The 17,701-nt window shown below is 43.4% G+C and overlaps 1 protein-coding gene and 2 long non-coding RNA genes across 3 annotated transcripts in view; 2 read left to right on the forward strand and 1 right to left on the reverse strand.

The window, feature by feature from the left end:
- Positions 1 to 17,701, forward strand: part of SDHB (succinate dehydrogenase complex iron sulfur subunit B) — a 32,976-nt gene that overhangs the window by 424 nt on the left and 14,851 nt on the right. The window contains exon 2 of the mRNA XM_008507088.2: positions 10,760 to 10,887. Coding sequence (XP_008505310.2) covers positions 10,760 to 10,887 — 128 coding nt within the window. The remainder of the gene's footprint in view (positions 1 to 10,759; positions 10,888 to 17,701) is intronic.
- On the forward strand, positions 750 to 7,854 carry LOC139080526 (uncharacterized). Its single transcript, XR_011535094.1, has 2 exons — positions 750 to 873; positions 5,822 to 7,854. It is a non-coding gene; the product is annotated as an uncharacterized lncRNA (long non-coding RNA).
- LOC139080527 (uncharacterized) lies at positions 12,388 to 12,708 on the reverse strand. Its single transcript, XR_011535095.1, has 2 exons — positions 12,523 to 12,708; positions 12,388 to 12,425 (listed from the first exon to the last, which is right to left on the reverse strand). It is a non-coding gene; the product is annotated as an uncharacterized lncRNA (long non-coding RNA).

The following is a 17,701-nucleotide window of genomic DNA, read 5'->3' on the forward strand; positions in this document are numbered from 1 at the left end:
TCCCGCCTGCGCAGTGCTCTGGATTGGTCTGGAGCGTCCCTGTCCGTTATCCTTCTGCGCCTTTCCGCAGCCTGGGAATTGGTCAGGGTGGAGGCGATATTTTAGAGATAAGAAAAAAAAACAGAGGGGACTTGAATTGCCCAAGGTCACGTGGCAAGCGAGTGCCTGACAGGTGGAAGCAGAACTCGAATCCAAACGTCTGGACTGCAAGCCCTTTTTCTGCCACCACTAAACTGTCACTTCTGTGGAAAAGACAGGCGTGCAGGAGTCTGAAGGGTGGGAACTGGGAAGCGGGGTCCCTCCTCCGGGGTGCAAGGGTGAGACTCCGTAAGAGGGGCTGGACCGAGATCGGTAAGGAAAGCGCAGGTGAATTGTTGGGGACAGGGCAGGGGACGGGAGGGATGGAGGGAAATCCTCTCGGCCCCGAAGGATCGGGACCCTTCCCCTGCTCGGGGGCTGCGGGAAAGCCTGGACTCCTTAAAGCAGCGTCGTCCCCTCAGTGTCCCCGTCTGTAAAGGGCGTGTACTGATACCGACCCCACAGAGTGTTGGCATGAATCACAGAGGGCCAGAGCCCGGCGCCGCGCTTGTTTGCATTATTCAGGGTGCACTGCTGGGTTTCCGCACACGCCCTGTGTTGTCAGGAGAGTACACACTTCTGATCTGCATTCTAAGGGGGAACGTCTAAAAGGGGAAGGGAAATTGCCATTGCATACGTAAGGGACTAAGGATTTACAAATCTCTTTCCAGTGTTTCCTCGGGACTCCTCACCAACCCCTGCAAGGTGGGCGAACAGGAATTCTTATCTCCTTTTCAGAGATTTGAAAACTGAGGCCCCAGAAAGAAAATTTTTTACTTGCTCAAGATGTCGTAGGTGAGAACTGGTAGATCCAGGACCTAAACCCTTTTTAACATAATATGTGAAAACTTCCTAGCGCAGGTCTGGGCCCATGGTAGGTGTAGAAGAAATATTAGTTCCTCTCCCCTTCTTGCACTTAGGTGAGAATCTCTCTCCTTTTCAGTACCTGCTCTGGCTGCGTAACACAGTACACGTGGCCTGTTCTCTGTAGTCTTTCTGAAAGGGGAATGGGGGGAAGACTGCCTCGGGCTGGCGGCCTCTGAGCATTCCATCGACCATCGTTAATGACCTCGTTTGCCACTTCCTTTTATAGTTGCTGAGCAGGCAGTGAAGTTGTGAGAGCCTCAGCAGTGAGAGTGAGTTCCAAAGCTCGGTCCATGAGTGAATTGTAGAGGAGGCTGGTTTCATAGGTCAGTGTTGTAAGTCCACGTGAGGCCACTGCACGGCTTCCTGAGGACAGAGACATTGGAGAGGCCCTCCCACCCACCCCCCTTGTAGAGTCACACCCACAAAAGCTGCCTCCAGAGAGTCAGGGCACAAGCTTGGGGAAGTACCTGTGGGTGACATTCAGGAGCCAAGGACTCTGGGACACGGTGCCATGTCTCTTCTGAATTCCTTTTGTGCATTAGTTTGCACCACTGAACCACAGTTCCGCCTCTAAGTATTTAATATAAGATATTAACTGTTGTTTGTGTTGCCTTATTTCTTCATCTAGACTATGACCTCCTTTAGGGCAAGTTCCGCCTACTTTCAATTGTGTATCTGATTGCAGGAGCCAATCAGAATAATACAAGAACTGATAATGTTGCCAGTATTGAAAAGCAGAAATTATTTTCTGGGCTGTTCTAGAAACTTGACCCTCCAGGTAATCTTATGAGGTAGTTTTTAATACTCCCTACCACTTTACTAAAGAAGAAATAGAATCAGAGAAGTTAAGTAATTTGCCTAAGAACACACAGCCACTAAGAGGTAGTGCTTAGATTTGAAACAGTGCCGCTCACATTTCAGAAACAAGCCTTCACCTTCCATTTTACTCAGGTTTCTACAGACCTCCTTGTCTTCCTTCTCTCCGTTTCGACACCTTTCTCTCCTGCCTCCAGATCTATATCTGCTCTATCTAGCTGCAAGCCTCTTTAAGGAAGCTTTCCTAGAAGAATAACAAGCAGCCTTTAGCATGATCCAGAATTCTCCCTTCTCATCCTCCTCAGTCCAGTTCAGTCCAGTTGTCGATTATCTGGCTCCTTTCCTTAAATTACAAACTATGAAGGTAATCTTTTCCAAGATTTCCTAGAAAGGTACGCCCAGCCTTGACTCATGGAGGCAGAAATGCTTTTGAAGGACCCTCTTCCATCCTGGGTTTGTAGTATAGATTGATGGACAGGCAACAAGAAAAAACCTCAAGTTTTTGCCCACCTGCCTGCTTCTGCCTGTATATTCTCCTTTTCTTCCTGTTTCTGAGGGGAAATTGGTGACACTCCTGCGGCTGCCCCTTCATTCATGCCCTACATCCATCCCATCGCTTATTCAGAGAGAGCTCTCCAGTAGTTCTCTCCTGTCCCCTGAGGTATCAGTTTTTCCTTCTCTATTACACCAGCAGCAGCGGCAGCACACAAGCAGGCTATAATTTCTCCCATCTTAAAAAAAAAGCCATGCCCCGCTACCACTCCGTTTTGCTGCTCATCTTTATGGAAAAACTTCTCAAGAGATGTCTAAACTCACTGTCCAAAATTCATCTCCTGCCATTTTCTCTTGAACCTCCTACAGTCAGGCTTTTCTCCCTCACCACTTCACTGAAATTGCTCGAGGTCACGGTGACCTTGGCTTTGTTAAACCCAGCAGTCATTTCTCAGTTCTCATGATATGTGCTTTTCTCTCTGAAGCATTTGTCACTGTTGTTCACTCCCCCCTCAAGATACGTTTTGCATCTGGCTTCCAGGACATCCAGTCTTCGGATCTTCCTCCTCACACGTTGGGTGTTCTTTCTGTCTCCTCTGCTGACTTCACCTCTTTGCCCCAAGCTCTAAACACTGGGGCTCAGTCCTTAGGCCTCTTTTTTATAGACACTCCCTTGGGCTTTAGACACCACTTACCGGTATATGCTGATAACTCCTAAATTTATGTCTCCAGCCTCGACCTTGCTCCAGATCTCCAGGTTCAGATGGCCACCCAGTTACAGTCTCAAAATCTCCACGTGGGTGTCTAATAATATGTCATAAACTTTGCTTCCCCAGAACCAAAATCCTGACACTCCTCCCGCCACACACTCAACTCCTCCCGTGTCAGTTGATGGCAACTCCATCCTTTATGTGGCTTGGGCCAAAAACTTTGGAGTTATCCTTGTTCTTTGGCTCACTCTCACATCCAGTTTGTGAGCACATCCTGTCAGTTCCCGCTGAAAATATATTCGGAAACCAACCACTTCTCCAGCCACCAGCCAGTTCAGGCCATCATCTCTTAGCTGATCATTGCAGTTACTTCTTAGCTGGTTTTCTTGCGTTCATCTTTGCACCTCGACAGGTGATTCTCACAACAGGAACCAAAATGATCCTTGCAAAACTTGTCTGACTGACACTCCTCTGCTCAAGACCTTCTGATAGTTTCCCATCATGCTCAGGGTAAAAGCAAAAATCCTTGCAAGGCCCTATGTGATCTGGTCTCCCGTTAACTTCCTGATTTCCTCTCTGTTCCTGTCCTCGTTTACTCCATTCTCAACTGCACTGGCCACCTCATTGTTCCCCACACACGTTCCCACCTCGGGATCTTTGTGCTCAGTGTCGCCTCTGCTCATTTGCTCTTCCCCTAGATATTGTATGGCTTGCTCACTCACCTCCTTCAGGTCTTTGCTCAGCTGTCAGCTTTTCAGTGAAGTCTTCCCTGGCCAACCCAGTTAGAATTGTAGAATTGTGGCCAGGACCCGCCCACCCCCGGACTTATCACCACCTGACATACCATAGATTTTATTTCATTTACTTATTTATTTATTTTGAGGAAGATTAGCCCTGAGCTAACATCTGCCGCCAATCCTCCTGTTTTTGCTGAGGAAGATGGGCCCTGAGCTGACACCCATGCCCATCTTCCTCTACTTCATATGTGGTACACCTGCCACAGCATAGCTTGACAAGCCGTGCCTGGGTCTGCACCTGGGATCTGAACCTGCAAACCCCGGGCTGCCAAAGCAGAACGTGTGAACTTAACCACTGCGCCATTGGGCCAGCCCTGTAGATTTTATTTAGGTGTGTCCCCTCCAGTCACTGTGTAAGCTCCATGAGGACTGGAACATATGTCTGTTTGGCTTTGATCCCCAAGGCCTAGAACAGTCCCTGGAACATAGTAAGGCACTCCATAGTTATTTATTGAACAGACGAGTGAATGAGCACATCTGGGCCAACTACCACCTAAGATCGTGCTGATTGGATGAGTAGAGGAATAACTCCTGTTTTTCCTTGGATCTGTTTGGGAAAAGAAATTATTCTTGTGTGCTGTTCCATTTTGGATTTGCAATTTCACCACTGGTATAGTGGCTGAAAGGTTGGGCTTTGGAGTCAAATGACCTGTGTTTGAATCCCGGCTTTTTTGTTATATGATCTTATTCTTATTTTTTAACTGAGAATAATAAAACTTTCTTTACGAGAATCTTTACGAGAGATCTTGTAAAGGTTAACGGTAATTTAGCGCAACATCTGGCACGCGTAAGGGCTCAGTGAATGTGTTACCAGTATGTTGTGTTCTTATTGTCCCCTAGGATAGCAATCAAGAGAGACAACAAATGACAGTAGAAAAGTAAAAGTTTGTTCACTTGTGCACAGGAGAGGCACAAGGGAGTCGGTGTGGAAAGGAAAGGGGCAGGTGTCCAGCTCCTTAGGGAGCAGGATTGTGGGGCTTTTATTAGGCAAAGGCTGGGGAGGAGGGCCTTCTCAGGGCATGTAGAGGTGGGGTGGTGCTTGCACCTGCGCTGTCGTGTAGCATGCTACTGCATGCAGTGCATGGATCATTAGCGTGCTAGCTCTCCACCCCGGGTGTGATTTTTACTATGCTAATGGGGCTAGGGTCACCTTCAGTGGACTCCTAGGTGCTATGGTGCATGCGTGAGCCCAGGAGAGTCCACAGGCTGTGGAGTGTGGAACTTGTTGGGCTCTATCTGATTCTCCTAGGTTGCTGATTGGTTAGGGGCCCCATCTGGTTAGGCCAGGGGCCTTGCAGATGGCCCTGTCTCCTTAGGCTAGTTCCTGTCTCCATGAAAGCTGTTATGTTATTACTTCTATGAACACCTACATGACACCTTTTTAGATTTCTCTATTCAGGGGATTTTTTTTTATATCACAGCTACCATAATCCTATGGGTCAACTCTAAACAGTCCTCAAGATGAGCAAATCTCCATCACTTTTAGAGCCACACCCTCTGCTTGTTTTGATCTCACTATCTTCTCTCTTCATTCCTGTTAGCTCCCATTACCCCACCAAGTGTTACATAAAATATATTTTTAGCTCAAAATGAATTTAAATTAGCTGTTTTGAAAAAAAAATTCGATGACACTTTGGGGTACCCCAAAACTAATGTTGGGGTGTTATTGCCTTATGGTACTCTTGTGGTGCGTCCTTGCCTTGCATTTGCCTCACGTCTCTCATATCAGACTCGCCTAATGATTTCTAGATAAACCTAACGCCTTTGGGAAGATCCGCGTGGTCAGGTCTAGACCTTTGTATCTTGGTAGAGTGGCTGTGAAGCAGATGTTAAGCATGAGGAAGAGGCGTTGAAGGGAGGACCGCTGCGGGTGACCGTGGTCATCCTCGACAGGCCTTTGCAGGAGCGAGACCGAGCGTGATCGAGCTGGATGCCTGTTGCCCACTGACAGTGTCATTAAATGAAGCTTTAGAACCATGGAGTTATAGCTGACAGCCCCAAAGTCCCGGGTTCTGTTTAAAGTCCAAGTGTTACTAATGTTTTGATTTTTTAAATTGGCAGGAGTTACCTTTTTTAAAAGGCGTTTTGCCCCTCTCCCCTTACCGCCTGCTTCAGGCATGGTGACCGCCTGCTCTGGAAACAGTTTGACAACTTCTTAAAGAAACTAAACATGCATCTGCCATACAGCCCAACAGTACACTCCTGGGCCTTTATACCGGAACATGGAGACTTGCGTTCGCACAGAAACCTGCCCACACGTGTTCATTACAACTTTATACAACCCAGACATCCTTTGGTGGGTGATGGCTGACCAAACTGGTGCATCGTACCGTGGACCGCTCCTCAGTGACGAAAGAGACGACTGTTGAGGCTCACGGCACCTTGGCTGAATCTCCAGAGCAGCGTGCCGCGTGAGAAAGGCCAACCCCAAAAGTTACACACAAGACGATTACACTTATGTAACATTCTTGAAATGACAAAATCCTACAAATAGACTAGTGGTTGCTTGGGGTTAAGGGGTGGGGGAGGGGGCGTGAGGGATGTGGGTGTGGCTCTACAAGAGCAACTCGGGATCTGGTGGTGGTGGAAATGCTCTGTACCCTGACTGACGTCAGCTTTAGTGCTCTGGTTGTGATGTCGCACTATGGTTTTGTGTGATGGTACCATTGGAGGAAACTGAGTAAACGGTACATGGAATCTCAGTACTGTTTCTAAAAATGCATGGGATTCTACAATTATTTCAAAATGAAAAGTTAATTTTTTTTAAAAAGCAACAATTCTGGATATGCGCAAGAACATGAATGAATCTCAGAAGCATGATATTGAATGAAAGAAGCTAGACACAGGATGTACTATCTGGTTGCATTTATATGAAATTCTATAAAAGGCAAATCCGTGTGATAGATCAGGTGCAAGGGATAGGGAGAGGGCACTGGTTGTAAAGGAACACTAGAGAACTTTCTGGATGGATGTCTCCTGTCATAATTGTGGCAGTAGTTATACCACTTCATCAAAACTCATCAAATTATACACTTAACATTGGTGGATTTTATTGTAATGAATTACACCTCATTAAATCTGACAGAAACAAAAAAAGGTGAGTGGGGGCACTAAGCCAGCAAAAGCTGCCGGAGCTGGTGTCTTCAGGGACCGTTTCTTTTCACTTCCTCTCGGTTACCACAAGGTGGCTGGCGTTAGCCAAATGTTCCTGTCGTTTTACAAAATGGAGCCCCTAGTGGAAAATGTTCACTTGCAGAAGTGACCTTCCTTTTATTGATGATCTTAGCCAGCCTGGTGATAAGAAAATACAGCTTTCATCTTCACCTTCACTTTCTTTTTTTTTTTTTTTTAAGATCAGCTCCTGAGCTAACATCTGTTGCCAATCTTCTTTTTTTCCTTCTTCTTCTTCCTCCCAAAGCCCCCAGGACATAGTTGTATATTCTAGCTGTGAGTCCCTCTAGGTGTGCCATGTGGGACACCGCCTCAGCGTGGCCTGATGAGCAGTGCTAGGGCCGTGCCCGGGATCCAAACCAGCGAAACCCTAGGCCGCCGAAGTGCAGCGCGCTGACTTAACCACTCGGCCTCACGGCCAGCCCCTCATTTTCTTCATATATTTTCTTCTTTAATACTGAGAGCTGATATTTATATTTCCAGCTTCACTCTGTTTTGGGCATTTTTTGCTGCAAGTAGCAAACACCATTGCATTTCTTGTAATTACTCGACTAATCTTCAGAGTTTTTACTTTCCTTACCAGTTTAATTAGCTGGCCCGGAATATAGTCTGAATTTTTCTATATACAAATTGAGGGTTCAACTTAGAATTGCTGTTTGGACTGACAAGGCCCTCCCCTCCCCATCACCGTCGTAGAAGCTCAGCAGGACTTGCTGTGGTCTCCACCTTGTTTCATCCGCCCAGTGGAAAAGGGCCTCAAGGTCTATGGAACGGAGACACTTAGCTATTGACTTAACATTATAAGTACATGTCATATACGGAGGGGTGTTGTTGTTTTATTTGTTAATGGCTTGACGTAGATCGTACTATTCAGCCTTTTAAGGTACATTTAAAATAAAGCACATTTTTACATTCGTCTGCTACTCAGTTTTTGCTCTTGTCTTCAATCTTTCCTAACCCTGGATTAAACTGCTGTGTGCAGAGGCCTGGACCAGGTATGCTGGGAGATGTAAAATAAATCTCTTCTACACCATGATGGTTAATTTTCTGTGTCAACTTGACTGGTCCACAGGTTGCCCAGATAGTTAGTCAAAAATTATTCTGGGTGTTTCTGTGAGGGTGTTTTTGGATGAGTTTAACATTTAAATTAATAGACTGAGTAATGCAGATAGCCCTCCCTGATGTGGGTGAGCCTTATCCAATCAGTTAAAGGCCTGAATAGAAGCAAAGGCTGGGGCCGGGCCGGTGGCACAGTGGTTAAGTGCACACGTTCTGCTTCGGCAGCCCAGGGTTCGCTGGTTCGGATCCTGGGTGCGGACATGGCACTGCTTGGCAAGCCATGCTGTGGTAGGCATCCCACATATAAAGTAGAGGAAGATGGGCGCAGATGTCAGCTCAGAGCCAGTCTTCCTCAGCAAAAAGAGGAGGATTGGCAGCAGATGTTAGCTCAGGGCTAATCTTCCTCAAAAAAAGAAAGAAGAAGAAAAGGCTAACCCTCTTCCAGATGAGGCATTTCCTTCTGCCTGATTGCATTCGAACTGGGACATTGGTTTTTTCCTCCCTTTGGACTTGATCTGAAACATCAGCTCTTCTTGGGTCTTGAGCCTGTTGGCCTTTGGACTGGAACGACGTTATTGGCTCTCCTGGTTCACAGGCCTCTGGGCTTGGGCTTGATTTACATCATTGGCTCTCCTGGGGCTCCAGCTTGCTGACTACAGGTCCTGGGATTTGTTATCTTCCATAATCACATAATAAGTCTCTTTTTATATCTATGTATATGCATATACGTATATGTTTGTGTATGTATGTATATGTGTATATGTATGTACACAGTTGGCTCTGTTCTCTGTGAACCCTGACTAGTAATACACACATCCTCAAGGAGTTTAGACATGAAGAGAAGACAGCACCAAGAAGAGACATGAGAGTATTCACAAGTAAATGGGAATGTACAGTGTTTAGGAACATGGGTCTGGAGTCAGACAGCCAGCCCTGGGTTCCGAGCCTGGCTCCACTCATCAGCCCTGTGCTGGTGAGCCCATCACTTGATCTCTGAGCCTTGTTTTTCTCATCTTTAAAATGAAGATTCAGTGGGGTAATTAATATAAAGCATTTAATACAGTGCCCAGCAACAATAAACAGTGGCTTTACAATGAGTATGAATTTTAATATAAAACTTTTTTTTTTTGACAACAGCACCCTTTTTGCAAATACACATACTTTTGGGGAAGCTGTTCTGGTTGAAGGAGGGAGGGAAATCAGAGGCCCAGCCCCTTAACTTGACCCTCTCCCAGCAGCTCTTGAGGCAGCACTCCGGGGTCCCTAGGCTGACTGTGAAACCCACTGGCAGAGACTGTAAGTGCCCAAGAGATGTAATAGGATCGTGGAGAGCAGGACTCAGCTGTTTGTTAGTTCCCCAAACTGGTTTGTTTTAAGACAGAGCGTTCTTTGTCATGTGTCCTGCTGTAGTGGACTGAATGTTCGTGTCCCCCGAATTCATAGGTGGAGGCTCTGATCCCCAGTGGGGTGGTCTTTGAAGCTGGGACCTTAGAGAGGAGATCAGGGTTAGATGAGGTGTGAGAGCAGGGCCCTTGTGGTGGGATCAATGCCCTCACCAAAAGGAAGAGGCCTGAGATCTCTCAGCCACGTGAGGACACAGCAAGAAGGCAGCCGTCTGAAACCAGGAAGAGGGTCCTCACCAGACGCCGAATCTGCCGCCACCTTCATCTTGGACTTCCCAGCCTCCAGAACTGTGAGGAATAGGTGTTTGTTCAAACTGCCCAGTCTTTGGTATTTTGTTATAGAGGCCCAAACTGACTAAGACGCCTCATCTGAAAACAACAGCGTCTCGTTTTGACAACTGCGCTGGCTTTCTCCCCGGTGTCCCCAGAGGTCATCTGACAATTTTCCTGGCATAACCAGTGATACACTTCTCAGGAATAAAAATGATTGTCATCCACACGATAAAAAAATTTGTTAGCTTCTCATTGATCTTGGGGTAAAATCAAACTTAGAAATCTTTCTCAACTTCCTCACATCTGCCACTCCTCCTTCCTTACTCAGGCCACCCCGCCTCATCCTGGACCCTCTCAGGTCCTCACACACGCACCTTCCCCATCCAGGCCTCTACACATGTGCTCTCAGCTTATAACACCCCTACTCGTTCTCCTTAGTCCCTGTTCATCAAGCCTCGGCTTAAATATCATCAATGGGGCCTTCCCTGAGCTCTGACGCTAGTGTAGGCCTCTGTTGTGTTCTTCCCGTGAGTATCACTCTTTATACTTGATTGTGAATATTTAACTTCTCTCTTGCTCACTACAAAGTAGGTTCTATGAGGGCAAAGGCTCTATTTTGTTTTGTTTTTTTAAAGATTGGCACCTGAGGTAACATCTGTTGTCAGTCTTCTTTTTTTCTTCTTCTTCCCTCAAAGCCCCCCAGTACATAGCTGAATATTCTAGTTGAGTGCCTCTGGTTGTGCTATGTGGGACGCCACCTCAGCATGGCCTGATGAGCAGTGCCATGTCTGCACCCAGGATCTGAACCCGTGAAACCCTGGGCCGCCAAAGTAGAGCACATGAACTTAACCACTCGGCCACGGGGCCGGCCCACTCTGTCTGTTTTAAGTGGCCTTTCTCCAGCCCCCAGCACCATGTCTGGCATAAGTGCTTGGTGTTTGTTGGATAGCGGATGGCTGCCTTTCCCAAGAAGACTGTGTGTCAGTAATGCGTGGGTTTCTATCCAGTACTGTAGTTCATAGTGCCAGCTAAATGCAAGGATTTATCTTGCATTTTTAATAATGTTTTTCCTTCTTGTGAACTTACATTTCAGGCCTGCCGAGGGGCCCAGACAGCTGCGGCCACAGCTCCCCGAATCAAGAAATTCGCCATCTACCGATGGGATCCAGACAAGACTGGAGATAAACCTCATATGCAAACTTATGAAATTGATTTGAATAAGTGAGTATCTCTGTGAAAGCTGGGTATTTGGTAAGTGAAGGTGAGCTCTTAATAGGATCCAGGGACATGCTTTTCACGTCCTTGGAAGGTTTAAAACCTGAGATCATCCAATGGCTCTGGAATTTATCATCTCTTTTTAACACAAGAAACAAGAATGAGACAGGTACCTGGTTCAAAAAGATAATACCAAGAAAAATAGCTTTTGTTAAATTCCTTTCCTTCCCCCAAATCAAAGTATAACAAATTCCTAGGAACACTGGTAGAGTTGGCTTTATGCATGGTATTTGAAGTTATTTATCATTTAGCACATTACCAGTTTAAAAGTACTGGGTTGTTTTTATGTTCATTTTATGTATCTGGACCTACATGGTCTATAATAATGGTAAATCCCATAAACTGGGCTGGAATGGTGGTAGTACAACATAGGGATATAGTTAAAATATTGAAAATAATCTGTACAGATGTGTTAGTTTTCTATTTCTGTCATAAAAAATTGCCACAAACTTAGTGGCTTAAAACAACATAGATTTGTCATCTTATAGTTCTGTAGGTTAGAAGTCTGGTAAAGGTCTTACCAGACTAAAATCAAGGTATCAGCAGGCCGGGTTCCTTTCTGGAGACTAAGAGAGAATCCATTTTCTCTTCCTTTGGGCTGATAGCAGAATTCTGTTCCTTGTGGTTCTAAGACTGAGGTCCCGATTTGCTTGCCGACTATAACCTGAGAGCCATTCCCAGCCCCTAGAGGCTGCTGCATTCCTTGCTTTCTAGTCCCCATCTTCAAAGCCAGCCACCGGCAGGTTGAGTGCCTCCCATCACAGCTCTGAACCGCTCTTCTTTCGTCAGCTTCCACTCTCAGGGCTCCCCATGCGTGGTCGGGGGAAAGAAGAACCTAGTCAGCTCGGCTCTGCCTTCTCACTGCTCCACACCTGCCCTCCTCAGTGTGAGCAGAACTGTTCTGTTGTCCAATTTGTATTATTTGTAAATGAATGAGTATTTTATTTCTTTTGAACAAAAACTTCCATGGCACCAAAAAAAAAGTTTGAAAACTATTAATACTCTAAATTTTTTTTGACTCTATCAACACATAAAGTCTATTAATGGAATAAACTTAGTTAATATATTACCTTGTTCTCAAATAGACAAAACTGTCAAATACTCAGCAACCAAAAATTATTAATAAAATTCAAAGAAAAGGAAATTGTACAGGCTACATTTTCTGACCATAACAATAAAACTAAACATTCATATTAAAAACAAAAAACCCTAACTACTTGGAAATTTAAAAACACTCTTTTAAATAACTATTTGAGGGGCCGGCCCTGTGGCACAGCAGTTAAGTGTGCACGTTCTGCTTTGGCGGCCCAGAGTTCACCGGTTTGGATCCTGGGTGCAGACATGGCACTGCTTGGCAAGCCATCCTGTGGCAGGCGTCTCAGATGTAAAGTAGAGGAAGGTGGGCATGGATCTTAGCTCAGGGCCAGTCTTCCTCAGCAAAAAGAGGAGGATTGGCAGCAGATGTTAGCACAGGGCTAATCTTCCTTGGAAAAAAAAAAGATAAATAACTATTTGATCAAGGAGTAAATAAAAATATTGTCAGGTACTTAGAAAATAAAAACATTGCAAATCAAAACTTACAGAATGCAGGGCTGGCCCCGTAGCCGAGTGGTTCAGGCACTTCGCTTTGGCAGCCCAGGGTTTCGCTGGTTCAGATCCTGGACGTGGACATGGCACGGCTCATCAGGCCATGCTGAGGCAGCGTCCCACACGGCACAACCAGAAGGACTTGTGACTGGAATGTACAACTATGCACTGGGCGGCTTTGGGGAGAAGAAGAAGAAGAAGGACAAAAAAAAAAAAGATTGGCAACACGTTAGCTCAGTGCCAATCTAAAAAACGAAAAAGGAAGTAAAGCTTGATGTTCCTCTGACGGAACGTGGACTGGACTTAAAAAAAAAACTTACAGAATATGACTAAAACTGGAAAAGTTAAATTCATCTATTTTTTAATGATAAAAAAATATTAAACAGTGATTGCATTCACTTCCAGTACTGGCAGAGTGACTTTCATCAGACTAAATGTCCCACAAATAACAGCTATAAAACCGGACAAAACATGAGAAGGAAAGACCTGAAGGCACAGGAGAGTGACCAAACCAGGCAGACCCTGGAAGGGAGCCGGCACTTGGAAGAATGCAATGTTACTGGGTGAATGAACTGTTTTTGCAAGTTTTTGCCTGAGAGCAGGCCTCAATTGATTTCGGAGTATAGTGGCTAAAACTTGATAAAAAACTGTAGTTGTATTAGCTTGAGTAACAAGAGGATGCATTTGAGGGCTACCACAGAAACCAGAAAATAAGGGGGAAATCCTGGAAACAAGTACAGAGGGAGAGCCCCAAATTCTGTTAATGAACCCTACCCATGTTTTGAGTTTAGCCATACTAGTTGTTGCTTTAAAAAAAAACGAAAGTCAACACTCTTCAGAGAAACATCATACAATCCAAAACTTCTACAACATGTTAATTCCTGTGGTCCAGCATGCAATCCGAAATCACTAATCATACAAAGAAACAACGACGCGTGGCCCCTGCTCAAGTGAAAAGACCATCAGTGGAGGCTGGCCTTGAAGCAAACCAGTTGTTGGAATTAGCAGACGAGCATTTTAAACAGTTGGTATAACTCTGCTCGTAGAAAAAGAAAAATATGCTCATAATGAGATAGGATGTCTGAGCAAAAAGAATTTGTTAGCTTCTCATTGATCTTGGGGTAAAATCAAACTTAGAAATCTTTCTCAACTTCCTCACATCTGCCACTCCTCCCTCCTTACTCAGGCCACCCCGCCTCATCCTGGACCCTCTCAGGTCCTCACACACGCACCTCCCCCATCCAGGCCTCTACACATGTGCTCTTAGCTTATAACACCCCTACTCGTTCTCCTTAGTCCCTGTTCATCAAGCCTCGGCTTAAATATCATTTATGGGGCCTTCCCTGACCTCTGATGCAAGTGTAGGCCTCTGCTGTATGTGTTCTTCCCGGGAGTATCGCTCTACACTTGATTGTGAATATTTAACTTCTCTCTTGCTCACTACAAAGTAGATTCTGTAAATTTAAGATGTACAGCATAGTGGTTTGACTTAGGTATATTGTGAAATGATTACTGAAATCAGTTTAGTTAAGCATCCATCATCTCATATAGACACAATAAAAAGAAAAACAAAAGAAGAAACAATTTTTTTTCCTTGTGATGAGGACTCTTAGGATTTGCTCTCTTAACAGCTTTCATGTGTACCATACAGCAGTGTTAACAGTAGCCATCATGCCATGTGTTACATCCCTAGTACTTATTGATCTTATTTAGCTTATAACTGGAAGTTCATCCCTTTGACTACCTTCCTCCAATTCCACCTGCTGCCTCTGGTAACCACAAATCTGATCTCTTTTTCTATGACTTTGGTTTTTTTAGAATCCACATATAAGTGAGATCATACAGTATTTGTCTTTCTCTGTCTGACATTTCTCTTAGCATAATGCCCTCAAGGTCCATCCGTGTTGTCATAAATGGCAGGATTTCCTCATTTTTTAATGGCTGAATAATATTCCATTGTATGTATATATCACATCTATGTACCACAATTTCATTATCCATTTATCCACTGACGGGCGCTCAGGTTGTTTGCGTGTCTTGGCTATTGTGAATTATGCTGCGATGAACGTGGGGATGCAGATATCTTTTCCAGATAGTGTTTTCATTTCCTTTGGCTACATTCCCAGAAGTGAAATTGCTGGATCATATGTTCTATTTTCAATTTTTTGAGGATCCTCCGTACTATTTTCCATAGTGGCTGTACCAGCTTACTATCCCACCAGCAATGCTTAAGGGTTGCCTCTTCTCCACATCCTTGCTGGCTTTTGTTCTCTCTTGTCATTTTGGTGATGGCCATTCTAACAAGCGTAAGCTGATGTTGTGGTTTTGATTTACATTTCCCTGATGATTAGTGATGTTGAGCATCTTTTCATGTACCTATTGGCCATTCGTAACAAAATGTCTCTTCAGGTCTTTTGCCCATTTTTTAATTGGATTATTTGTTTTTTTGCTGTTGAGTTGTACAAGTTCTTTATATATTTTGGATATTAACCCCTTATCAGATATATGGTCTACAAATATTTTTTCCCATTCCCTAGGTTGTCTTTTCACTTTATTGATGTTTCTTTTGCTGTGCAGAATCTTTTTAATTTGACACAGCCCCGCTTGTTTATTTTTTATTTTGTTGCTTGTGCTTTAGGTGTCATATCCAAAGAATCATTGCCAAGACCTGTGTCAAGGAGCTTTTTTCCTATTTTTCCTTCTAGGAGTTTCGTTTCAGGTCTTATGTTTAAGTCTTTAATCCATTTTGAGTTAATTTCTGTGAGTGGTGTAAGATATGAGTCTATTTCATTCTTTTACATGTGAATATCTAGTTTTCCCAGCACTGTTTATTAAAGAGACTGTCTTTTCTCCATTGAATATTCTGGTCAAATATTAGTTGACTGTATGTGCTTGGTTTTGTTTCTGGGTTCTCAATTCTGTTCCATTATCTACTTGTCTGTTTTTGTGCCACTGCCATACTGTTTTGATGACTACAGCTTTATAGTATAGCTTGTATAGAGCCATACTATGTAGTATGTAGTGTGTAGGATGGCTATATAGCATAGCTTGTGTAGTATAGTATAGTATAGCTTGAAATCAGGAAATGTGATGCCTCTCAGTTTGGTCTTCTTTCTCAGGATTCCTTTGGCTGTTCAGGATCATTTATAGTTCCATATAAATTTTAGGATTGTTTTTTCTACTTCTGTAAAAATGCCTTTGGAATCTTGATAGGGATTACATTGAATCTATAGATGACTTTGGGTAGTATTGACATTTTAACAATATTAATTCTTCTAATCCATGAACAAGGGATATATTTCCATTTATTTGTGTCTTCTTCATTTTCTTTTATCAGTGTCTTAGTTGTCAGACTAGAGATCTTTTGCCTCCTTGCTTAAGTTTATTCCTAAGTATTTTATTATTTTTGATGCTGTTGTACATGAAATCATTTTCTTTATTTCTTTTTCAGGTAATTTGTTGTTAGTGTATAGAAACACTACTGATTTTTGCATATTAATTTTGTATCTTGCAGCTGTACAATTTAATTAAATCTAACAGTTTTTTGGTGGAGTCTTGAGGATTTTCTATGTATAAAATCATATCATCTGCAAATAAAGACCATTTTACTTCCTTTCTAATTCTGATGCCTTTTGTTTCTTTTTCTTGCCTGATTACTCTGGCTAGGACTTGCAGTATTATGTTGATTAGGAGTGGTGAGAGTGGACACCCTTGTCTTATTCCTAATCTTAAGGAGAAGCTTTCAGCCTTTCACCATTGAGTGTAATGTTAGCTGTGCACTTGTCATATATGGCTTTTATTTTGTTGAGGTACGTTCCTTCTATACCTAATTTGTTAAGAATTTTTATCAAGGGGCTGGCCTGGTGGCGCAGCGGTTAAATTCTCATGTTCCGCTTCTCAGCAGCCCAGGGTTTGCCGGTTCAGAGCCCGGGTGCAGACATGGCAGCACATGGCAAGCCACGCTGTGGTAGGCGTCCCACATATAAAGTGGAGGAAGATGGGCATGGATGTTAGCTCAGGGCCAGTCTTCCTCAGCAAAAAGAGGAGGATTGGCAAAAGATGTTAGCTCAGGGCTAATCTTCCTCAAAAAAAAAAAAATAGAATTTTTATCATGAACAGATGTTGAATTTTCTCAGATGCTTTTTCTCTATTGAGATGATCATATGATTTTTCTTCCATTCTGTTAATGTGATGTATCACGTTGATTGGTTTGCATATATTGAAACTTCCTGGCATCCCAGGTATAAATCCCACTTGATCATGGTGAATGATCCTTTTAATGTGCTGCTGAATTTGGTTTACTTAGCATTTTATTGAGAATTTTTACGTCTGTATTCATCAGGGATATTGGTATATGGTTTTCTTTTCTGCTAGTGTCCTTTTCTGGCTTTGTTATCAGGGTAATGCTGCCTCGTAAAATGAGTTTGGGAATGTCTCGTCCTCTTTGATTTTTTGGAAGAGTTTGAGAAGGATTGGCATTAATTTTTTTTTAAATGTTGGATAATATTCATCAGTTTAGCCCTCTTGTCCTGGGCTTTTCTTTGTTGGCAGATTTTTTGATTGCTGATTTAATCTCCTTAATAGTAATTGTTCTATTCAGACTTTCTTTTTCTTCCTGTTTCAGTTTTGGTAGTTTGTATCTTTCTAAGAATTTTTCCCTTTTTTTTTTTTACGTTGTACAGTTTGTTGGCGTATAGTTGTTCCTAGTACTCTCTTATGATCCTTTGTATTTGTGTGGCATCAGTTGTAATGTCTCCTTTTTCATTTATAATTTTGTTGATTTTGGTCCTCTCTTTTTTTCTTGGTTGGTCCAGCTAAAGATTTGTCAATTTTGTTTATCTTTTCAAAGAACCAACTCTTAGTTTGGTTAATCTTTTCTGTTGTTTTCCTGGTCTCTATTTCATTTATTTCTCCTCTAATGGTTATTATTTCCTTCCATCTGCTAACTTTGGACTCAATTTGTTCATCTTTTTCTAGTTCCTTAAGGCATGGGGGTAGATTGTTTATTTGGGATCTTTCTTTCTTCTTGATGTGTTTATTGCTATGAACTTCCCTTTTAGAACTGCTTTGGCTGCATCCCATAAGTTTTAGTATATTGCTTTTTTTTTTAATTTTTTAAAATTTATACCAAACTCTTAATAGTACTACCTATTATGAAATTTAGCATGAGAGT

This window comes from Equus przewalskii, chromosome 2, assembly GCF_037783145.1.
Source record: "Equus przewalskii isolate Varuska chromosome 2, EquPr2, whole genome shotgun sequence".
In the NCBI taxonomy this organism is placed as follows: domain Eukaryota; kingdom Metazoa; phylum Chordata; class Mammalia; order Perissodactyla; family Equidae; genus Equus; species Equus przewalskii.